The sequence below is a fragment of the Ovis canadensis genome, chromosome 2 (assembly GCF_042477335.2).
Source record: "Ovis canadensis isolate MfBH-ARS-UI-01 breed Bighorn chromosome 2, ARS-UI_OviCan_v2, whole genome shotgun sequence".
Lineage (NCBI taxonomy): Eukaryota > Metazoa > Chordata > Mammalia > Artiodactyla > Bovidae > Ovis > Ovis canadensis.
This window is the reverse complement of record NC_091246.1, coordinates 210623773-210649216: the sequence shown is the minus strand read 5'-3', so window position 1 is coordinate 210649216 and position 25444 is coordinate 210623773. Positions and strand designations below refer to the sequence as shown.

Here is a 25444-nt window from a genome sequence, read left to right as displayed (position 1 = left end):
AATCCCTTCCTCGTTCTTCGCACAGTAATAAACACTAAACAGATTATAGATCAAAGTTTGAAAGATAAATATGATAACTCTGAGAACAAACATTAAATGAATATATTCCTGACAATAGGTTAAAGACGTTTTATGTAAGATTTAAAATGCAGTAAACATAAAAGAAAAAAGAAAAGAAAAAAGTCAGACTACACTAAAATTAGTATCTGTTCATCAAAACAAGCTTGTTGAACTTGTTCAGTTGCTAAGTCACATTCAACTCCTTGCAACCTCATGGACTGAAGCACACCAGCCTTCCCTGTCCTTTACCATCTCCCTGAGTTTGCTCAAACTCATGTCCATTGAGTTGGTGAAGCCACCCTACCATCTCATCCTCTGTTGCCCTCTTCTCCTCATGCCCTCAATCTTTTCCAGCATCAGGGTCTTTTCCAATCAGTCAGCTCTTTGCATCAGGTGGCCAAAGTATTGGAGCTTCAACTTCAGCATCAGTCCTTCTAATGAATATTCATGGTTGATTTCCTTTAGGATTGACTAGTTGGATCTCCTTGCAGTCCAAGGGACTCTCAAGAGTCTTCTCCAGCACCACAGTCTGAAAGCATCAATTCTTTGGTACTCAACCTTCTTTTATGGTCCACCTCTCACATCCATACATAACCACTGGAAAAACCATAGCTTTGACTATATGGACCTTTGTTGGCAAAGTAATGTCTCTGCTTTTAAATATGCTCTCTAGGTTTATCATAACTTTCCTTCCAAGGTGTCTTTTAATTTCATGGCTGCAATCACTGTAGTGATTTTGGAGCATAAGAAAAGAAAATCTGTCACTACTTCTGCCACTTTTTCCCTTTCTATTCACCATGAAGAATTGATGCTTTAGAAACGTGGTGCTGAAGAAGACACTTGAGAGTCCCTTAGACAGCAAGGAGATCAAACCAGCCAATCCTAAAGGAAATCAACCCTGAATATTCACTGTAAGGACTGATGCTGAAGCTGAAGTTCCCATACTTTGGCCACCTGATGTGAAGAGCCGACTCACTGGAAAAGACCCTGGGGCTGGGAAAGACTGAGGGCATAAGGAAAAGAGGGAGGCAGAGGGTGAGAAGGTTAGATAGCATCATGGACTCAATGGACATGAATCTGAGCAAACTCCAGGAGATATGAAGGACAGGGAAGTCTGGAGTGCTGTAGTTCATAGGGTCGCAAGGAGTCAGACATGACTTAGAGACTGAACAACAAAAACAACATTATTAAGCTCTGTTTCTAATGAAAATTTAATGAATATTAAGACTATCACTGATAGTCAAGAGGTTCACTGTTGTTTTTTTTTTGGATAGTAACACAGGTTAGTGTAAAAGAAAATTAATATGTAGAAAATAATAACTAATAAAAAATAACATAAATGAAAATACAGAAATTAATTTAAATCACCCTACAATCCAGCAGTGATAATTACAGATAACATTTTTCTATACAGCTTTTCATGTTTTTCTATAATGTATCTATGTATATGTGTACATATGCGTGTGTGCAGAGGTATACTTTGAACAATGTAATAATTCTCTACAAACTGTTCTATATATTGGTTTTTTCACTTATCATCTGTTATGGGTTGACTGTGCCCCCCTCAAAAAAAGATCCTGAAGTTCTAACTCCCGCAGTGCCTGTGAATGTTACCTGATCTGGGAATAGGTTCTCTGCAGATAATTTAAGATGTGCACATTAAGGCCTTAACACAATATGACCATGTCCTTATAAAAAGGGGAAATTTGGACACTGAAACATACACACACACACACAAACACACACACAGGGAGACCTCATTATAAACAAGAAGGCAGAGACTGAGGTGATAAATGTACAAAATGGTCAGCAAACTACCAGCAACTAGGAACGAGGCATGAAACAGACTTTTCCTCAAGGCTCTCAGAAGGAACCAACTCTGCTGACACCGGAATCCTGGACCAACAGCCTCCAGAACTGCGAGACAATACATTTCTGTCGTTTAAGCCACCAAGTCTGTGGTACTTTGTTATGCTAGCCCTAGCAAACTAATATATCACCTTAAAGCCATCTCCCTATGTCAGTAAATAAATGTCTTTGCCATCTTCCGTAACATTTTCATTCTCATCCACTGCAAGGATTTACGATTCAAATAATCCTCTACTACTGGACATTTAAGTATTTTCTAATTTCTGCCTCAATAAACAATGCTTCGGTAATCATCTTTACCATTTGGCTTCTATTGACATGAAATTTCTGAGTTAAGAAGTCATTTTTTAAGCTTTTACCACACTGCACTGGGGAAAGCATATATCAACTTATACTCTTACCAGCAAAATGCCCATTTCCCATACCTTGGATAGTACTAAGTGTTGTCATTTTATAAAATCTCTGTCGGTCTAACAGGTAAAAAAACCCCAACACTGCTTTACTTGGTTTATTTCATGCTAATTATTGATAGGCTCCAGATAAGTTTCAAATTTAATGGCCCTCTACATGTTTTCCATAAAGTACTGCATGTTCACTTTTTTAGCCATGTTTCTATTGGGGCTTATATCTTTTTTTTTTTTTTTTTTTTTTAAATAAAGAGCTTTGTGCCTAGCTGGTTTTTAAATGAAGTCCAGGATGTATCTTTCTCCAGTACTAAGTGATGAGTACTCAACAGTTTTCTGGTGACCTTTCTTCCGGGAACTATTACACACTAAAAAAAGAAAAAACCTGAAAATGGTACTCCCAAACACCAAACCTGGGCTCCAAATGGTATCCTAAAAACCTATTCGGACAACATGCGGCTTATCAGAGAATTTAATTGTGAATACCTCCCCCCAGTACCAGATCATTGCTGACTGTGTAACGAACAGATTAAATGCTTTCAATCTATGCTGGGAGTCTTTTTTTTTTTTACCCTCTTTTAAGCCTTGGCCATAAAAATTTTATTATCAATACTATCATTGTATCACAGAACTGTATTATGATCTGCTCATCCATTTATTTTGCACAGTATTTTACAATACAATGCAAATATTAGATATGATTCATACATTTTTTTATTCTAGACACAAAGCTAATGCATCTGCTAGAAGCTTATGTGCATCTCATTTAGTTTATGAATCTTGAATCTGTTTATGAATTTTGGTTTATGAATGTTGGTTATATACATTAGATGGGAATACTAACAATCTGTTGAGCTTCATCTGACTGTTAAATCAGTGAGTTCAATAATTTCGGCTATTAACATATGACTACTGAACTGTCAACTGAGAGGATTCTGTAAAACTGTCATAAATTCTAAGATCCAGAAATATTTGTTAAATCATAGTTTAACTCAAAAGTCATAGGAGCATATGGGGTTGAAGCACTGAAGACAGAAATTACACTCACAGAATTAGAGTGCAGGTTCACACACAGCCTTGGAGCAGAGACAGGGCAGGAAGGAGCCAGAACCCACAGGATGAGGTTTGAGAGGGTTAGAGAAGAGTCAGAACACAGAACTCAGATCTGGATAAAAAAAAAAAAAAAACAAGGAAAAGGTTTGTTGTGTCAGTATGAAATTAACTTACTTTGGAGTGATAACTGGTAAACACCCCTGTTCTACAGAAAACCATTAGTAGGGAGGAAGAGGAGGCTCAGACCACGTCCTCTTCAATCATGTTCTTGCTGATTAAATATTAATTGGTATTTCTGACTAATGAATAAGCTAAGTAACTGGCTTGTGCTAAGGGGTTGACAATATAAGCCTGAAACACATTTCTCATGTATGGACCCAGTCTATGTGCCAAAGCTTGAAAATATGATGGTAAGAAATGTTTAAATTGGGAAATAATTTCCACTTTGATTTGCCTTTGATCAGACTGGAAAAGGAAAAAAACACAATACAGATAAACAATAAAAAAGATTGAACATTTGGGAAACAGAGCCTATGATAAAAGATTAATGAAGTTTGAATTACTTAAATCAGAGAAGAAAGACTAATTAAAGCTTTTAACAATAAAAAGTACTGAAAAGCATAATCACTGGAAGCAAAGCAAAGAGAAAATGGGTAAAATTCCCTGGAGATATACAATTATATACCAAGATTCTTATGGACACATGTATTTAAACAGATAGAAAGATTTTGATTCACGAATGCTTAGACAAAGGTAACATAACTGCTTTCAGGAGGACAATCGGGTGTGACAGGACCAGCTATGACAACCCAAGCAGGCAGCCTGAGAGGTCCAGAGAACATATAATACTGAATAGTACTGACAACGATGAGAAGGTAGACATTAGATATACAAATCTCCTGACGGCCCTGTGAATAGTGGCTATCAGTGAGAAAAGGGAATTGGAAAGGAGAAAGACTAATCAGCTATGAGTAAAATCCTTGATCAGTTTCTCTTCGGAAGCAAAACTGTGCAGAGAGGAGCCAACATGTTAATTAATGCTTACAGTAAACTCACTTAGAATCCAGTGAGTTTAAGATTTAAGCCAGACTCAAGCCAGCCTCAAATCTTGAATGTAAAGTGTGAGTTCCAAACAGAATTGGAGAATAAGGGGAAAAAATAGTATTAAGCATTTATCAAATATAATTTTTAAAAAGCAGATACTGTAGGATGAATCAAAATGGTATCCTCTTAAGAATTATCAACTATCCTACAACTCAAAAAAGTCACAAAAGTGCTTAGAATGTGCAGTCTGAACAATTTTAGAAGGAATGAACATATTTAAGGTCAAAGAAAACGGACCAAGTAGCTACTACATGCTAAATCCCGTTAAGTCCTTGAAAAAGCATGACCTCATTATATGATGTCTGGAATCTACTTAAATACAACCCAGAAAGAAAACAGGGGAGTTAAGTAGGGGAAAGATAAAATAGGACTGTACTGAATTTGATAACTGTTAAAAAGTTTAGTGATGAGCATATGGATGTGTGTTATAGTATTCTATTTTTATTTAAATTTTCCATGATTTTTAAAATTATTTACTCTATGTAATGTGAGAGACAGTGAGAGGTATTTGTGTACTTGTGAGTGTATGTGGGTTTACTCTATATAGAACAGAAAGGACTCCCATGTAACCTTCCAAATGGGACAGATTTAGGTCCATCAACTATTAAAACCCTGCATGAAAGAAGTAACACATTAGATGAACTGGAAACATTAACAAGGAGATACCGTTTCAGAGGAACAGGAAAAATACAAGGAGTCAGGGGAGCAGGAAACAAACAGCAGGAAAACCTCAAGCAGAGGAAGGAAAGGTATTTTTTTGAGTACTGACTGTGTTGTAAGACTTGATGTTGGGAATTTTACATCATGACCTCATATAATCCTCACAGCCAATTTGTAATGTGGATGCTATTAATATTATCCTCAATTTAAGATAAGGCAATAGGACTTTCTTGGTGGTCCAGTGGTTAAGACTCTGCACTTCTAATGCAGGGGGCATGGGTTCAATCCCTGGTCAAGGAATTAAGATCCCATATACTGCACAGCATAGGCGATAAAAACTCACAAAGGTCAACCATGCAGATACGAAATGACAGAAATAAGACTGAAAGCCTTTTTTCCAAACTTAGTGTCTCTGCTCTATACCATATTGCTATTTACCAAGAAGCTGCATAAAACATACAACAAAATAAATAACTTTGAGATGCACTGAGTCTGTATGCCACAACTAAAGATTCTACGTGCTGCTGGTTTTGAGTTGGGTCTGAAAACAAAGAACAGATCTATTGATACAACACTGCTCTAAAAATTTCTTCAGGTTCTCCTATTATACAGAATGAATTAAGTCAGAAAGAGAAAGATAGATATCGTATTCTAACACATATGTACAGAATCTAGAAAAATGGTACTGAAGAACTTATTTACAGGGCAGCAATGGAGAAACAGATAAAGAGAACAGACTTACGGACATGGGGAGAGAGGAGGAGAGGGTGAGATGTATGGCAAGAGTAACATGGAAACTTACATTACCATATATAAAATAGATAGCCAATGGGAATTTGCTGTATGGCTCAGGAAACTCAAACAGGGGCTCTGTATCAACCTAGAGGGGTGGGATGGGGAGGGAGATGGGAGAGAGTTTCAAATGGGAGGGGATATATGTATACCTATGGCTGATTCCACAGTTTATTGTGATCCACACAGTCAAAGGCTTTGGCATAGTCAATAAAGCAGAAATAGATGTTTTTCTGGAACTCTCTTGCTTTTTCCATGATCCAGCAGATGTTGGCAATTTGATCTCTGGTTCCTCTGCCTTTTCTAAGACCAGCTTGTACATCAGGGAGTTCACAGTTCATGTATTGCTGAAGTCTGGCTTGGAGAATTTTGAGCATTACTTTACTAGCATGTGAGATGAGTGCAACTGTCGGTAGTTTGAGCATTCTTTTGCATTGCCTTTCTTTGGGATTGGAATGAAAACTGACCTTTTCCAGTCCTGTGGCCACTGCTGAGTTTTCCAAACTTGCTGGCACATTGAGTGCAGCACTTTCACAGCATCATCTTTCAGGATTTAAAACAGCTCAACTGGAATTCCATCACCTCCACTAGCTTTGTTCGTAGTGATGCTTTCTAAGGCCCACTTGACTTCACATTCCAAGATGTCTGGCTCTAGATTAGTGATCACATCATCATGATTATCTGGGTCGTGAAGATCTTTTTTGTACAGTTCTTCCGTGTATTCTTACCACCTCTTCTTAATATCTTCTGCTTCTGTTAGGTCCAGACCATTTCTGTCCTTTATCGAGCCCATCTTTGCATGAAATGTTCCCTTGGTATCTCTAATTTTCTTGAAGAGATCTTTGGTCTTTCCCATTCTGTTGCTTTCCTCTATTTCTTTGCATTGATCGCTGAAGAAGGCTTTCTTATCTCTTCTTGCTATTCTTTGGAACTCTGCATTCAGATGCTTATATCTTTCCTTTTCTCCTTTGCTTTTTGCCTCTCTTCTTTTCACAGCTATTTGTAAGGCCTCCCCAGACAGACATTTTGCTTTTTTGCATTTCTTTTCCATGGGGATGGTCTTGATCCCTGTCTCCTGTACAATGTCACGAACCTCATTCCATAGTTCATCAGGCACTGAATCTATCAGATCTAGTCCCTTAAATCTATTTCTTACTTCCACTGTATAATCATAAGGGATTTAATTTAGGTCATACCTGAATGGTCTAGCAGTTTTCCCTATTTTATTCAACTTAAGTCTGAATTTGGCAATAAGGAGTTCATGATCCGAGCCACAGTCAGCTCCCGGTCTTGTTTGTGTTGACTGTATCAAGCTTCTCCATCTTTGGCTGCAAAGAATATAATCAATCTGATTTCGGTGTTGACCATCTGGTGATGTCCATGTGTAGAGTCTTCTCTTGTGTTGTTGGAAGAGAACTGGACATGGAACAACACACTGGTTCCAAATAGGAAAAGGAGGACATCAAGGCTGTATATTGTCACCCTGCTTATTTAACTTCTATGCAGAGTACATCATGAGAAATGCTGGGCTGGAAGAAGCACAAGCTGGAATCAAGATTGCTGGGAGAAATATCAATAACCTCAGATATGCAGATGACACCACCCTTATAGCAGAAAGTGAAGAGGAACTAAAAAGCCTCTTGATGAAAGTGAAAGAGGAGAGTGAAAAAGTTGGCTTAAAGCTCAACATTCAGAAAACGAAGATCATGGCATCCGGTCCCATCACTTCATGAGAAATAGATGGGGAAACAGTGGAATCAGTGTCAGACTTTATTTTTGGGGGCTCCAAAATCACTGCAGATGGTGACTGCAGCCATGAAATTAAAAGATGCTTACTCCTTGGAAGAAAAGTTATGACCAACCTAGATAGTATATTCAAAAGCAGAGACATTACTTTGCTGACTAAGGTCCGTCTAGTCAAGGCTATGGTTTTTCCTGTGGTTATGTATGGATGTGAGAGTTGGACTGTGAAGAAGGCTGAGTGCTGAAGAATTGATGCGTTTGAACTATGGTGTTGGAGAAGACTCTTGAGGGTCCCTTGGACTGCAAGGAGATCCAACCAGTCCATTCTGAAGGAGATCAACCCTGGGATTTCTTTGGAAGGAATGATGCTGAAGCTGAAACTCCAGCACTTTGGCCACCTCATGCGAAGAGTTGACTGACTCATTGGAAAAGACTCTGATGCTGGGAGGGATTGGGGGCAGGAGGAGAAGGGGACGACCCAGGATGAGACGGCTGGATGGCATCACGGACTCGATGGATGTGAATCTGAGTGAACTCCGGGAGATGGTGACGGACAGGGAGGCCCGGCGTGCTGCAATTCATGGGGTCGCAAAGAGTCGGACACGACTGAGTAACTGAACTGAACTGAACTGATGGCTGATTCATGTTGAAGTTTGACAGAAAACAACAAAATTCTATAAAGCAATTATCCTTCAATTAAAAAACAAATTATTAAAAAAGTAAAGAAACATAAGGTTTTATTTTAAGAAACTTTCTTCAGTTTTTCTCCACTCCCATCATTCCAACTTACACAGGAAGTCTAGGTGTTAAAATTGTTTTGCTTTTGTTTCTGTTTCAGAATTTCAGGAGAATAAAAATCAGCTGAGAAAGAAGGCAAGAATACCAAAGACAAAGACACACTAATAGCCAAAATATACAGATGGTCTCCAACCTACAATTTTTCAACTTTCAACAAGGCAGAAAAGCAATAGGCATTCAAAAGAAACTATACTCTGAATTTTTTTTATTTTGATCTTCTCCTGGGTGAGTGATAGGAGGTGCGATATTCTCATAACACTGGGTGCAACAGCAGCCACAGTTTAGTCAGCCACGTTCGTGATCATGAGAGCGAACAGCCCTTAAGTATACAAACATTCTGTCCCCAGACAACCATCTGGTTTTCACTTTCTGTACAGTATTCAATAAACTACATGAGCTATTCAACACTTGATCATAAAACAAGGCTTAGTTTTAGATGATTCTGCCCAACTGCTGGCTAGCAAAAGTGTTCTGAGTGCATACAAAGCAGGCTAGGCTACTAAGTTATGATGTTCAGCAGGTTAAGTGTATTTAAATGCATTTTCAACTTATGATATTTTTTTAGTTCACGATAGGTTTATCAGGACCTAACCTGATTGTAAATCAAGGAAGATCCATATATTATTATCTGTAAAACAGAAATCCAGATCAAACTAGTTTACCTTGAGCAGGAGAGCAAAATTACTCCGCAGACAATTAGTCACACCATTTTCGTACAATTTTTTCCTCATGTGATTTTCACTCACGTTCCCACTATCGGACTGATACCTTAATAATGACTTCAGCATGGTTTCAAAAGGGTCCACTGAAACAGACATGATTAAACATTTCTAAGTCAAAGTAATCACTCAAAAAAAAAAAAAAACACTCCAGCAAAAGAACAGAGATCAGAAAGGTATGGGACTATAGCAGAGAGGCCAGGAACTCTTTTTTTCCTAACTCCTTTGTCTTTTCTAAATGTGAACAGTTCAAGAGACAATAAAAACTGCCAACAAAACAATACCCAGTAAATTGGGAATTCCACTGTAAACCATTAATACTCAAGTAAATTTTCCACTGCATGACAGCATGTATCTTTGTAAAAGAACTCACTCCATCAATTTTAAGACAAAATTGATGTTGTATGTGTAACTGTCGAGTATTATAGTTAAAACTATTTAGCTGAGTCCAAAACCTTTTCTTTTCTCTTTCACTCACTTTTATGTGTTTCTTCAATGACTATACTGTTTTCACACATACACAAATACACTGTCACTTTAAACAATTAAAACACAGTAAGATACTAAGAAAATAAATTCATCTAAATCTCACCACGCAAGAGATACTCACTGTTAAATATCTGAGGTTTTTGGTTTTTTTTTAATAGTTGTTAACATTTTTTTTTACCAGCAAAAGACAGAAAAATCTGTCAGATTTAGCAAAGAACTACAGTCCCTTCTTTCAGAGTACATCTCTCAGTTCACTCTCCTAATCATTCAAATACCATTTACAAGCTCCCAACTCGCCACCACTGAACTATAAATTCCACAGGAGCAGAGGCCATGTCTGGTTTTACTCATCTTTGTATTTCCTAACAGAGACAGCCTTCCATGTTGTGGAAACTTAGTGATTAAGAGCACAGACTCAACCCAGACAGCCTCGCTTCATGTCCCAGGCAAGAATACTAGAGTGGGTTGCCATTTCCTATTCCAGGGAATCTTCTCATCCAAGAATCAAACCCACATCTCCTGAAGTAGCAGGTGGATTCTTTACCACTGAGCCGCCTGGGAAGCCCAAATGCTCTTACACCTTTACTCTTTCAGATGTACCCTTGAACTATTTTTTCAGGTTCAAAAAAAAATCCTGTTGGCATTTGCACTGGGGTATTTTTCATATATATCTATAAATTGAAGGAAGAAAATGATCATTTAAAAATACTGTGTCTTAAGTGAAGTGAGGTGATTAATATAAAGACTTCAGCACAATGTCTGACATATAAAGTATTTAATAAATGTTAGCTATTCCTAAGAGCAGTGTATGGACCTTCATCTATAGACATCTATTCTTAAAAGATAAGGATCAGCTAATTAGAAAGACAATCAGACTTACGTGTCTTATTGGGGTTGATATGCTGCTTTAGTACATCAACAGTGCCCAAACTAACCACAAGACGCCTGCCAAACCAGAAAGAGACCACAGGCCCGTATCTCTCATGCAGATTAACCAGGAACTCGTGCAGACTTCCACTGTTCACAATATCTGGAAGATTACCATCTCTGAAAAAAGAGCAATATTTGAAAAAATAATTTAATATGGAAGAATCAGAAAAACAAAAATACTAGTTGATTCTGAATTAACTGTGTCAACAGATGAAAACAAAGATAAACGAAAATCAAATTACTGCAAAATCCAAAACTATTATATTTGACTTCTCACTTTTGGTAGCTACATTTAGATATGCATTTGTCTGATATTTTGAGAATTCAAAACACTTCACATCAACAAAGCTGCACAAGAACATCTGACTTAGACACTGGAAAACGATCCAAGTTTGCAGCACCTCATTCTGAGACAGCAATGGATGCCACCACTGGCTATTAAATCACAGGTGAATTTAAATCAGCTATGGCAACTTTTTCTTATTCCATCTTAATTCTGTCTTTCTATTTTCAACACTCTCTGGCTAAGGGAAGTGAAAAAAATTAAAGGTTTTGATTTATACAGGCTTCCTTTCATTTATTGACAAAGTTTAGGTGGTATGCCCAAACACAAGTTTAAAGAAAACAAAGGGACTAAATAAACTGAGCAATCTAAAAATATGGTTTAGTTTTTATCCAAAAATTAAGAGCTGACTTTACCTGATTTAAAAAAGCCAAAAAGCCAACTTACTTTTCCTCTGTTGGAGTAATGCCTGGAATTCCTGCAGCTTGTCTGGAAGCCTTAGGGAAAAAAATTTAAATAATTTAGTATAACGAAGGATCATATATCCCATAAGTCAGATGTGTTTTGCCAAGACATGTGCAGGACCTTAAATGATGGTTATTCAATTTGGTTGAATCTCAGAGATTATTTATCTATTAAAATAAAAAAAAAACTGGATTCTTTGTACTGAAAAGAATTATCCTAATATTCCTCCTCTCTGTCAATTAAACTAAGGTGTCTGAAGAATTTAACATCTATTATATATCAATTAATATATAAAACCAAGCACATTTTTCTTTGTTCTGAGACTATAAATGGTCTCGTCTGGCTTGGCTTTCAAAAAATTTAATGTCATAATTATAATAGTGTCATTCCTAAAATAGTTCTCTTTCAAGTCAAAGAATTTGTCAAAATACAATTCATATTTTAGGCCTTCCCAGGTTAGTGTAAGGAATCCGCCGGGCTTCCCTTGTGGCTCAGCTGGTAAAGAATCCGCCTGCAATGCAAAAGACCTGGGTTCAGTCTCTGGGTTGGGAAGATCCCCTGGAGAAGGGAAAGACTACCAACTCCAGTATTTTGGCCTGGAGAATTCCATGGACTGCATAGTCCATGAGGTCGCAAAGTCGGACACAACTGAGCAACTTTCACTTTCAAGGAATCCACCTGCCAATGCAGGAGACACAGGAGACTCAGGTTTGATCCCTGGGTTCGGAAGATCCCCTAGAATAGGGAATAGCAAACCACTCCAGTATTCTTGCCTGGAAAATTCCATGGACAGAGGGGACTGGCAGGCTATACTCCACGGGGTCACAAAGAGTCCGGGTCTCCATGACTGCACAAGTGAGCGCACACACACATTTATCTTTTGCTTTAATGTAGTTATCATTATCAGAGTAATACAGTCAGAGAGATCACCTGGTATACAAATAAGTAACAAAATAATTTATACCAAATTGTTAAAGTGACAGCCTCTGAAGAATGAACTATAGAAAAGTTGGGGGGAATTTTAATTTTTTACAATTTTCTATTGGGTTTATGGTTACTGTATTTAGAGGTTAGCATTTTTATTTTATTTTAAAACAAGCATATCACTTTTAAAATAAGACTTCTTATAATTTTTAAATTAGCTAAATATCTATAGAAAAAATAACCTAAAATATTCAACTTTAGAATCAACTCTGAATTTTGTCTATGATTTTAACTAGTTATTAATCAGAGTTTGGCATTCTGCCCCTTTCTCCCCCTGCTGCTGCTGCTGCTGCTGCTAAGTCGCTTCAGTCGTGTCCAACTCTGTGCGACCCCATAGACTGCAGCCCACCAGGCTCCCCCATCCCTGGGATTCTCCAGGCAAGAACACTGGAGTGGGTTGCCATTTCCTTCTCCAATGCATGAAAGTGAAAAGTGAAAGTGAAGTCGCTCAGTCGTGCACGACCCTCAGCGACTCCATGGACTGCAGCATTCCAGGCTCCTCCATCCATGGGATTTTCCAGGTAAGAGTACTGGAGTGGGGTGCCATTACTTAACATTATATAAATAAATAGTTATTTATTTGAACATTTAAAGTTTAAACTGTCTTCCATTACATATTCAGAATTGCATAATCATGTTCCTACCATAGGTTGTAAAACATCTAGGCTATTTCTTTCATTTTCTCATTGTTACAGGTAGTGCCATGAAAATCACTGTACAATTTTACTTTTTTCCTCCTTTGGATTATGTATGCCAAGAGATACACTAAGTTCAACAGTACTAACGAAGGAGTTTTACAGTTTCTACTACATACTACAAGAATACTATCTATATGATAGTATGTGCAACTTGCATTTAACTGATGACAGTGAAACCTACAATGTAAGATGTTATCCTACAGCCTCATCAACAATGGAAACTCGTCAATTTTAATGTATAAAAAGTGGGGGAAAGAATGGAAGGAACTCCATAATTAAAGTCAGTGATACTAAAAAAAAAAAAAAGACCCTACTTTTTATTTTCTAGGTTGAAATTATTAATGACTGAAGCAAGCTTCCTGACTTCTCTTCAAATATGATAGAGTGACAACACTCATCAGTGATCTCTTCCTGAAATCCCACAAAATGAAAGTGAAGAAATAAAAAAGGACAAAATAAGGATAAAGAGAATGGGAGAGGAGGCTATAGTGGATGAATAATCTGACCAGTTTTCTTGGAAGTGTTAGTTGTTGGAGCAGTGATTAGTTGACCTTGAGAGGCCTCCTCTGGGGTCTGCAAAGGAGGATTCCCACAGGAAGCAATCAGATTTGTACTTGTAACCACAAAGGCAGAGTAAGATGCAGGACTTTAACAATAAGCAAAAAGTCAATATACAGATCCATTAGACATCATTCTTGTGACTGCCATCCTTCTGGAAAGAGACCTTAAGATTCTAGATTCAGGAACAACAGGTTGGTGGGTGGCATCCCCGATAATCTTAAGCGAACTGTTTCCAACCTACAATTTTATACCATGCCAAGCTATCATTGAAGTGTGAAGCTAGAAAAGATAGATTTTCAAACAAGCAAGATTTCGAAAAAGTTTTCATGCACACTCCCTCAAGAAATTATGGAAAATGATGCACTGCAGCAAATAAAAGAATTTAAACAGAAAGAGACAAAAAGAGAGACTCACGTGGCATCCAGGAAACAGGGTATACAACAAACGCAAAGAGAATATCAATTCTGAATTTTTTCCCATAAAAATAAATACAAACAGAGACATTACCAACAAAGGTCCATCTAATCAAAGCTATGATTTTTCCAGCAGTCATGTATGGATGTGAGAGTTGGACTATAAAGAAAGCTGAGCATCTAAAAATTGATGCTTTTGAACTGTGGTGTTGGAAAAGACTCTTGAGAGTCCCTTGGACTGCAAGGAGATCCAACCAGTCCATCTAAAGGAAATCAGTCCTGAATATTCATTGGAAGGACTGATGTTGAAGCTGAAACTCCAATCCTTTGGCCACCTGATGCAAAGAAGTGACTCATTGCAAAAGACCCTGATGCTGGGAAAGACTGAAGGCAGGCAGAGAAGGGGACGACAGAGGACGAGATGGTTGGATGGCAACACTGATGCGATGGACATGGGTTTGAGTAAGCGCCGGGAGTTAGTGATGGACAGGGAAGCCTTGTGTGCTGCAGTTCACAGGGTCACAAAGAGTCGCACATGACCAAGTTACTGACCTGAACTGATGTCTTTGAATATTTGAACGAGCTCACTGAAAAGCATTATGACAGAAATGGTGAGATACTTGCCCCAAACTACTGACAGGCACAAGTAAAGAAACTCTATGCAAATAGTAAGTACAACCGCTCCCCTCCGCCCTAATCACAGGTCTACAGCTCCAACAGCAGGCGTGCAGAGAGCCTCAGAACTCTGTGCGCTCTGGATTAATGGCTCCCACACCGGACTCCATGTTTCAACACGAGAAATGAAGTGAGCCCCAAAATACCAGCCAAAACACTCCCCTGTGCTTCACTACATTCACAACTCTGAAATAGCTAAAATAATGAGATCAATCCCCACACCTGGCACCCCCTCGCAAACCCCAGCAAAACTTCAATCTGATAATCAGCCTCACCACTATCATCTTCCTTGAGACCATCCAGAATGTTATTATGACATTTTCCCTTACATATATTAGATACCACACTAAGCCCAAGACTACCATCCCCAGGTCTTCCTTCATCCCCTAGACTTTTTATTCCTACAGAAGTTTGTCTTCTTTCCTGACCCATCTGTCCCCAACTCAAAACCCCACCTGATCTCAGCCGTTCATTCCTATGGTTGCACTAGGCCTTGACATTACCAGTAACTTTACCTTTCCTGGAGTTTTAACATCAAGCTTCCAAATCTCCAAGCACCTCCTATTTCTCCTTCTATTTTTAATATCTTGACTCCAAAAACTATTTTTACCCCAAACAGACTGTTAACCCACTTACTCCTATACTCCTTTTCCAGCCATCCAGCTCAGATTCCATTGTGCCTTTTAATCACTCTCTTGCCCTGTTTCCTTTGCTCAAAAGTACCTAGCAAAACACAAACCCTAATTAAATCCAACATTCTGTCAACTGCCCTGATGCCACATAGTTGAAGGAAAACAGCTGAGGAACACACAGCTTGCTGCCTAGTCTTATTTTACTTTCATGAATTTCAAATGAGTTGTCTGGAAATCTCTACTCCCTCACTCTTCTGACCTAGAAGGCTATTTCTCATAAAATAAAAAAACACTGAAAGTTCCAGATAGGGTAGTTCTAACATTCCAATCAAATTCATTTACCAGCAAGAATATTTAAGGTGTTCTGTCAATATCAGGGATGTGCTTGCCAGTATTCTGTTGCTTTACAACTTTTTCTACAAAACCACCACCTTGCTTTGTAGATGATTCCTCATCCATTAGCTTCTTTGTTTTCAGAAGCATCTTTTGAGGCTGAAGAAGGTAAGCAGAGAAAGGTCAGAAGGAGATTAGAGATACAGCACTTAGCTGTATGCTCCTTCCACGACCCCTTTAGCATGTGAGGCCCAAGAGGAACAAGACCCGGTCCGGACCTTAAGGACTTTAGATTTCAGGAATGAAAGTCGAAAGGCAGACGGAAAAGCAGGCGACAAAAGAAACACTAGGGGGAAATCCTTGGGAATGGATAAAGGCGACGAGCAGCCTGGAGTTTCCTCTCAGACACACTAGAAAATGGAAGTGGGGTGGGCACAGTCACTGCTCGAAAGCCACCGAAGCACTTCGGCCCCGCCCTCCACAGCGGCGCGGCGAGGACAGGGAGGCCGGACCCGCCAACCAGCCCTCAGGCCCCTGCGGCCGCGCCCGCTCCGCCGAGCCTCTGTCCGTGCGTCTCTCGGCGTCCGAGGGTGGTCGAGCCTCCTGCCCTGCTGTCTTCAGCGCCGGCCGCGCGCGCCTGCGAGGCGTCACGTGCTCCGGGAGCGGGGCAGAGTGGCGGCAGGAGCTGGAGCCCTCCCCCGGGGCCCGTTCCCTGCGGCCCGCTGCGGGCTGCGCGACGTGGATGCGGGCGGCGGCCTGAGCCCTTGAGGGCCGGGATGGCGGTTACCGGGTAGAGGTAGAGCACCGCTCCCACCAACGCGAGCAGGAAGGTAACAGCGAAGATCGCGAAGTCCAACATGGTGCCTCAGCCCGGGAACCACGTCTCAGCTCCGCGCTCCTCTGCGGCGTCTCAGCCTGGCGCACCAGAGGGACAGAAGGGTGGGCCGGGGCGCCCGCGGGACTTGCGAGCGGATAGGTCGCCCGGGCGTGGCCTGGGTCGCCGGGGGCGTGGCCTGGGCCGCTGGGGGCGTGCCGTGGTCAGCCCTGCGGTCGGGCGGCGAGAAACAGGGAGACAGAGGCGCGGTTCCGGCGGATTCGATTCCGAGCACGCCCACGACTCCCGGACCCAGTTGCTGAAAGAAGAGGGACCCCGCCTTCTAGAAAACGTTAGGAGTTATGTTATCGTCCTAACCAAGTGTTTTCCAAGTGGGTTTAAAATGCATATATCAAAATAAAAACAGCTCAAGTTAATCTTTGTTGTTGCACGTCTGGATTTTCTACCACAGTCTAGTGATTTTTGAATCAAATAAATGGACACATGATTCACAATTATTATGTATTTACTTCATGAAATATGTCTTCCCTTTATTTCAGCATCATCTCTATATTTTTATCATCAAGATTTTGACATCATTTGTCTTCTGTTGCCAGAAATGCCAAATTATCCTGTTCCCAGTCATTGTGGTCCTTGAAAAGATTTGATAGATTATTTTAAAACAATCTTTTCAGGTTTATTGAGTCATATAATTAATATATGGGATTGTTTTCTTTAATACTTCCAAATTGAAGAAATTTCCCTCTTAGCAAAATTCCAGGCGGTAGCAATTGGAATTATCAATAGAAATTTATAGTTAATATTTAGCTTCAGAAATGAACTGACTTTTATCTATGATGTTCAACTGTAACGGAGTTGTTACATATGGTACCATTGTTATTACAGCTTGTAAAACAGTTTAAATTTATGGTAACAATTGTATCACTTATGATTCTCACCATCTCTTAAAGTGAAAGTGAAGTCGCTCTTTGCAACCCCATGGACTGTAGCCCACCAGGCTCCTCCATCCATGGGATTCTCCAGGCAAGAATACTGGAGTGGGTTGCTATTTCCTTCTGCAGGGAATCTTCCTGCCCCACAGATCGAACCCAGGTCTCCTGCATTGCAGGCAGACCCTTTAACCTCTGAGCCACCAGGGCAGCCCTCACCATCTCTTAAAGCAACAACTAAAGCTGTAGGGTAGTGTAAAGAACTTTACATCATATTTAGACCTACATATATATTATTTTAAAAGGAATTTAATATGGAAAAGTGTTCCTAAGCTGACAGTTGCAACCACTGTTTGCCACAATAATTGTCAAGTGCTTCCAGTCCATTAATGGAACCCTACTGTGTGGATCACAATAAACTGTGGAAAATTCTGAAAGAGATGGAAATACCAGACCACCTGACCTGCCTCTTGAGAAATCTGTATGCAGGTCAGGAAGCAACAGTTAGAACTGGACATGGAACAACAGACTGGTTCCAAATAAGAAAAGGAGTACGTCAAGACTGTATATTGTCACCCTGCTTATTTAACTTCTATGCAGAGTACATCATGAGAAACGCTGGACTGGAAGAAACACAAGCTGGAATCAAGATTGCTGGGAGAAATATCAATAACCTCAGATATGCAGATGACACCACCCTTATGGCAGAAAGTGAAGAGGAACTAAAAAGCCTCTTGATGAAAGTGAAAGAGGAAAGCAGAAAAGTTGGCTTAAAGCTCAACATTCAGAAAACAAAGATCATGGCATCCGGTCCCATCACTTCATGGCAAATAGATGGGGAAACAGTGGAAACAGTGTCAGACTTTATTTTTGGGGGTTCCAAAATCACTGCAGATGGTGATTGCAGCCATGAAATTAAAAGATGCTTACTCCTTGGAAGAAAAGTTATGACCAACCTAGATAGTATATTCAAAAGCAGAGACATTACTTTGCTGACTAAGGTCCGTCTAGTCAAGGCTATGGTTTTTCCTGTGGTCATGTATGGATGTGAGAGTTGGACTGTGAAGAAGGCTGAGCGCCGAAGAAATGATGCTTTTGAATTGTGGTGTTGGAGAAGACTCTTGAGAGTCCCTTGGACTGCAAGGAGATCCAACCAGTCCATTCTGATGGACATCAACCCTGGGATTTCTTTGGAAGGAATGATGCTAAAGCTGAAGCTCCAGTACTTTGGCCACCTCATGCGAAGAGTTGACTCATTGGAAAAGACTCTGATGCTGGGAGGGATTGGGGGCAGGAGGAGAAGGGGACGACAGAGGATGAGATGGCTGGATGGCATCACGGATTCGATGGACGTGAGTCTGAGTGAACTCGGGGAGTTGGTGATGGACAGGCAGGCCTGGCGTGCTGCAATTCATGGGGTTGCAAAGAGTCGGACACGACTGAGCGACTGAATGGAACTGAATGTTTTTTAATTAGGCAAAAATCTATTGTGTTTATTCTGAGAACAAAGATTGCTAATTTATCTATTTTTATCAACTTGCTCAAATACTCTTTCCACTGTTATAGTCTCCTCCAACTTTAAAGCATAACCTACAAACCCTTAGTATTTCCCTGGAGCCTGAGCAGTGTTAGCTATGAGGGAGATATTAAAAGTTCAGTTGACCACAAAATCCTGATTAACCACTAAATCCTGACTGAATGCCAAATACTGATTTGCCCATGTGGGCATAAAAATTTGACCATTTTTATGGATTTGTGATATGTGGGTTTCTCTTGAGTATGGGGCCCAAGGCAGGGGCCTGTCTTGCCCTGTTTTATAGGTAGTACTATCCATATAAAAGGACATTCAGTGTGTTTCGTAACCCTCTGACTTCTGGTTAGATTGGCCAACAGGAAATAGTAGTTTAGGATGAAAGTCTGGATATTCATTCTCCTGGTTTTCATGCTGTGGACTCACTGTTGAGTGCAGCTTCTGTCATAATACCCCCCCCACAGATACCCTTTCTAGGAGTTGGAACTCACTTCAGGCTTGGGGTTAATGACAGCTCACCACTGTTGCTTGTCTTGGGGCACTGAAACCCTGTGGCTTCCTTAAACCCTTCCCACATCTTCATAAAAGTTTCCATTCTTGAACTCTTACTAATTCCAGCATGCCATCTGTTTCCTGCTGGGACTCTGATCCACATGGTAATTATCATCATCAAATTTGCCTATTTGGTAGGTGCAAATTTTTTTTCTCAATTCTAATGAATAAGGGTAATCAAATACAGTTTGCTTTTATCTGGAAGAAACAGTATTACACCTTCAGTGTAATACTCCTGGACATTGTCATTTCTCCTCTGTGATGTGAGCACATATACCTCTAACTTGTTTGTAATGGTATTCCACACAATATCTTGCCTGTCCCTTACTCTGATGACATACTATTGAGACCTGGTGAGCATAAAGTAGAAATTCCCTAGATGCCTTAAAAAAAATACATGCCAGAAAGTCAAAGAGAAATCTCAAAAATTATTTAGGAGTCTGGCATAGTGATAAAGTGCCTACAGGTTGAGTGGCATGAGGTACTTGCATATTGTAACAGCAGTCTGAGACAGAGTTTAAAATGCCAGATATTTAGTGGGGATTAATACTTTGGAAGGAATGATGCTAAAGCTGAAGCTCCAGTACTTTGGTCACCTCATGCGAAGAGTTGACTCATTGGAAAAGACTCTGATGCTGGGAGGGATTGGGGGCAGGAGGAGAAGGGGACGACAGAGGATGAGATGGCTGGATGGCATCACGGACTTGATGGACCTGAGTTTGAGTGAACTCCGGAAGATGGTGATGGACAGGGAGGCCTGGTGTGCTGCAATTCATGGGGTCGCAAAGAGCTGGACATGACTGAGTGACTGAACTGAACTGAACTGAATACTTGTGAAGGATGAAACCTGGATTGGGCAGAGAGGAAGTGGAATTATGATGCAGCCCCCATAACTCCTAAACCAACCTAGTGGGGAGTTTGGGATGAGAATTACAATGATAATTGGGCTTTGCTGGGCCTTTTTTCTATGTACCCACCTTACTCTCTTCTTGAGAAAAAACTTGGAAGTTAGCCTCTGCAGTTTTTCTGAGGGCCACAATTGATACTTACAATCTTCTTTCTCCTTTATCCATGCTAGAATCTCTACTCACCAAGTCTTGAGGCTTGCTTGGTTAGCCTGGAAGAATGAATGAGTTATTCTGAACTGCCTGAGTCCCTGGTGATCATGTACTTCTCAGACTATGGTTTCTCTATCTACAGACACGTTTGGGCAAAGAAGTACAAAATAGTGCCCAAGGAGATCGCCTAGGTTCTACACTATTACATATTCCGTCATGTAGTGGCAGCTGTCCCTCTCCCTAATTATCCAGGTCAATTAACCCTCACATCAGCTAGCTGTTCTGATGCTTTATCAGCATGCAGCTTGTGGGTAATGGATATATGACTAGTGATCCCATTGTCATGGGCTCCCTCCAGCACTTACTTCCTGTAAAGTGGGTCCTATGATCTAAGGTCATGTTATATGGAATCCACTGCCAATGGATTAATACTCCACTGTCCTTAAGATACTCCAGGGTCCTTAAGATAATAGTGCTGGCTAAGGCCCTGCAGACATAAAAGGCAAACCATGTACATAAAATACATGTCTGTTCCTATAAGAATGAGCTTCTAGCCCTTCCAGAATGGAAGGGGCCCAAAATACATAACTTGCCAGCATGTGACCCACTGAGGAATGAGGAATGCTTGGGCACTAAGCATTTATCATCATTGTTATTAGTAAATGAATTAGACATTCATTGGCGGCAATAGCTAGACCAGCCTTGAGAAGTGGAGGGTTCATCCTACTAAGCCCATGGATAGTCTCCATTTCTGCCATTGTGGCCACTTTGTTCAGGTACCTTCCCCTTGTACTGGCCCTAGAGTGGCCAATGCAGGGGCCACGTGACATGATCTGAATTTCTTGTTTGGTCCACTTGATTGCTTAATGCCTCTTTCATGGTGGATGCTCCGGACGAGTGCTAATATTTGACGCAAAGATTTTCATGCTTCTTTCCTAATCCTATATGTCTATCTACACACTTGTATCTGACACCTTCATGTCCCCAATCTTAAAAATTTTTTTCCATTTATGTCTCTCATCAGCCGGCCAGGCCTTTCATCATGGCCCATGATTCCTATCTATATTCTAACCTTAGGCCCCTTCTCTTTCCACCCAAAGTAAATGACATGGTGTGCCACTAAAAATCTGCCCACCAAGATGGTTTTCCCTTGCCACTGTTTTTCAAGACCACCCGTAAGTAAGGCTTCAACTCACCTTCTATCCATTTTTGTCTTTACTCACATACTGAGTCATCCCCTCTGTAAATGCAGCTTGGTCTTTTTTCTCCTCTTATCTACTCATACAAGATGACTTGTAAACCAATGTATTAGCTGAGGAAGGGGCACTGGTGCAACAGTAGTGGAGACTTTGGAGATCTGGGATCCTTGCTCAGGCAGCTTCCCTCTTCCCTATGGTCCTTAAGACATGGTGGTCTGACAAGACTTAGCGGATGTTAGGTAGTGTTGGGAAACTGAGTCTGTTAAGAGCAAGGTATAAACTGCCATTCTGTTCTGGACATGTCTTTTCAAGGACATCTGTACAGCAAACAACCTTGGAAGGCAGAGAGTCTCCTTCTGGAATAGAAGGCAGGTTTGCTTACTCATCAGTATGTTTCCCTCCAGGGCAAAGGTCAGGAAGGTTTGTTTGCAGCCCATTATAAAAGATTCAGCTTTCCAAAACTCAAATTCTTCAGCTGTGACAGAAGAGTGTGAAATGCATTCTTTTAGGTTCATCTGTAAGTTGATAGTTATGGTTTTACATTTAGGTCTATAATTTGCTAAGTTCAAATAGCTTAGCTAATGTTAAATTCTAATCAGACTATATAAATTGAGAATTACAAATGAGCTGAAGAAAGTAACGTCACTTTTTTATTTGATTCAAACCCATTTTCATATACAAAGCTAATTTATTATTTACAAAATAAATGCATATTCTTAAAAACTGTTAGAATACAAATTTCCAAATGACTAAAAAATGTGCAAATTTTTCAATTATTATCTTCAATCATGCTATACAGAAACAATCAAACAAGAGCTCATATACACACACTGAAAAATTTTAAAACATTCAATGTAACAAAACAAAACATACATCTTATATATTTAATTTTAAAAGGATGAGAAAGGGAAGAATGTATTGCACCAAATTAACAGTAACTTCATTATAATGAGAATACTAATCAAAATTATTTACACATCTTTATTAAGTCTAAAACTATCTCAACTTTAAAACCTTTTTTTTTTTGGCATACAAGTATTCATTGAGTCACAGTTTGCAGTCAATAATCAGATATAAATAAGGCTTAATATTCTCTTTTTAATGGTCAATTCCAGTAGAACAAATGAGAAGGAATACTTTATGATAAATACATAACTTTTTGAATTCCTTAAATATTTAAGTAGCAGCACAATTTGCAAGTACTTTTTTAAACAAGTAATTCTGAATTTTTAGCTATCCTCCTCTCCTCTGAATTGACTATGTGCATACACACACACACACACACACACACACACACACACTCTCTCAAATCACTGTCACCTCTATAACACTGACATACTCCTATTTAATCTGGGTCCCAGAAAGATTGACGTGAGGCAAATCATACGTGTTCAATATTTTTCAATCTTAATGTAATTCACTTCTATAGCAATGAGCCTGACAGAAAATGACTGGTTAGATGATTATTTTTTGCTAATATTTTTGCTCCAAATCTATATAAAAGCAAACAGTTAGGGGAAGGAAAGCAATACCCATTAGGAATTTCTGAAGAGAATAGACCAGCCATATGGTTTTCTGTAAAGCTAACTGTAAAACAGTAGCCACAAAAACTTTTTGGTGATGGTATTTAAGAACTGGAGAGACCAGTAAAAAGTACAATAGGAAAAAAAAAAAGTATAAAAGATCTTTAACAGTAAGATGTACTGAAATATGTGATAATTTTGGAAGAAATGTAGAAACTACTGTAATTAAATATTTTGAAAATTATCCATGAAAAAGTTGAAATCCCAAAGGATTAAAACTATTCCCTTTAATACCTATATAAGAAACTAAGGGGCTGAAATTTTTTCAATTAAGTCTGACAACTGACATCACCTTACCAGAACTACTCTCTAAATTGTTTATTGATTAATATAATTTTAGTATTCTAAAGAGAAAAATATGTTATCATAGATAAGCTTTTTTTCCTCCAAAATGCAAGAGGAATATTTGTTGAATCTGTAGACTGAGTCCAGTAAATATTAAAACACATTGCCTAGATGTTGTGGGAAAATGTTTCCAAGATAAGGAACAACAAAAATAGCCTTTGAATATTAACTATTTATTTGGAATACTGGCTACCAGAAAGCCTCTAATTTTATACACATTAAGTACAATATATTATTACAAAAATAAATTTTAAAAGGTCCATTGGAATAAGACTTTTTTAAAAGTTTATATTTTAATCAATAAAATATAATTTTATTTTTCAATCCCTCCTAAATCCTAACTTGTTTTCTTTCTCAAATTACAATGCTGTACTGTAATAGTATTATAAATAGCTAATCAGTTTGTACACTCAAAAATAATAACAAATTTTAAATAATGAGACAGCCATTTTAAGTGAAAACACACACACACACACACACACACACACACACACACACATACACATACACACATACCAAGAGTCCACGAGCAGTCAACTGCGAGCCCACTAGCAGTCAACTTTGAAAAATGAATGGGAATTTTTTTAAAAAAAGAATGGGTAACCTTTTCAATGACAATATTGTGGTATTATCATTATTATGGTAATATTTGCAAAATAAGTTTCCAAGGAAACATTAAATCAAGGAAAACAAATGTTGACCAACTGACTTTCTACTTGTTCTTTTCCTTTGAATTTTCAATTCATAAGATTAAAGGCATTAAGACAAAAGTAAATACAACTTTATCTCTGCCCTTTTTTCACTAAAGCCATTAGCTTTATAGGTCCAATTCCTACAGTGTCTTTAAAAATCACCCACATGTGACAAACGTCAGTGAGATAATCTAAGAAGATATATCTGATGAATTACTACAATACATCAGAAAAGTACTTGGTAAGATAGCCACTTTTACACACTTTCTTATACTGATGAAAATCATAATTTCTATAATCTAAGATGGCCCTATGTGTTTAAAGCAGAAAATTAATTGTTCTCAATACAGGCTTAAATATCTTAAATGTTAATTCTCTATTTTTTCTTAATACTAGGACTTTTCATATGAAAAATTAAGGAGTACTTCCATACAGAGGCTACACCTCCTACAAAAGTCCTCAGAAGTGCTTAGGGAATTTAAGTCAATGCTTTTAATCAGGAAAACTATTGATTAGTAGCTTCAAAGCTTTAAGAGATCTAAGTCAATGTTTTAAATCTAGCATTTTGTTACTCATGATTTTATTAACACTTAAAAACATTACCTAATTCAGATATGCAAAATATTCACTGATAGTCACTAGGAACTAATACAAGCAAACACTTTTCTGGAGACAGATATTAGATACAATTTTCAAACATGAAAGGTCTGAAGAGAGTTTATGATAAGAATAATGCAAACTGAAAAGGAAATTTAGTTGTTACTGTGGCATGCAAAACAGATAAGAAAGCCATTCCAAGCAAATTTTAGAAACAAATGTCCTCAAGGATAATGATCACACCTACTTTCAAATAAGCCTGTGAATACCAGATCTGATTTATAAAAAATTAATGGATATAATTTCTATAGCAGAAAATATTTTGATTTAATAACCCTGAGACATAGTTTTTTTATACCAAGAATATCAGGTAAAGAGGTTCAAAATATCCAGAGTAGTGCCTAAACTTCTGTATATTTATAAAACAGAGAAGTCTACCTGTAATCTCAGTTAAGAAA

At 38.9% G+C, this 25444-nt stretch overlaps 1 protein-coding gene and 1 non-coding gene across 4 annotated transcripts in view; one reads left to right on the top strand and one right to left on the bottom strand.

The window, feature by feature from the left end:
* Nucleotides 1-16768, bottom strand: part of CYP20A1 (cytochrome P450 family 20 subfamily A member 1) — a 43155-nt gene extending 26387 nt beyond the window's left edge. Inside the window, exons 1-5 of one of the 3 annotated variants that reach the window (XM_069578062.1) lie at nt 15944-16567; nt 15675-15824; nt 11352-11401; nt 10572-10738; nt 9146-9288 (exon numbers count right to left, since the gene is read on the bottom strand). In XM_069578062.1, coding sequence (XP_069434163.1) covers nt 9146-9271 — 126 coding nt within the window. In that variant the 5' untranslated portion in view covers nt 9272-9288; nt 10572-10738; nt 11352-11401; nt 15675-15824; nt 15944-16567. Of the gene's footprint in view, nt 1-9145; nt 9289-10571; nt 10739-11351; nt 11402-15674 lie in introns of all 3 variants that reach the window. The other 2 variants (XM_069578060.1, XM_069578061.1) reach the window with 2 other exon arrangements.
* TRNAR-UCU (transfer RNA arginine (anticodon UCU)) lies at nt 5378-5450 on the top strand. The gene has a single exon. It is a non-coding gene; the product is annotated as a tRNA-Arg (tRNA).
* Nucleotides 16769-25444: the final 8676 nt, after the last annotated feature.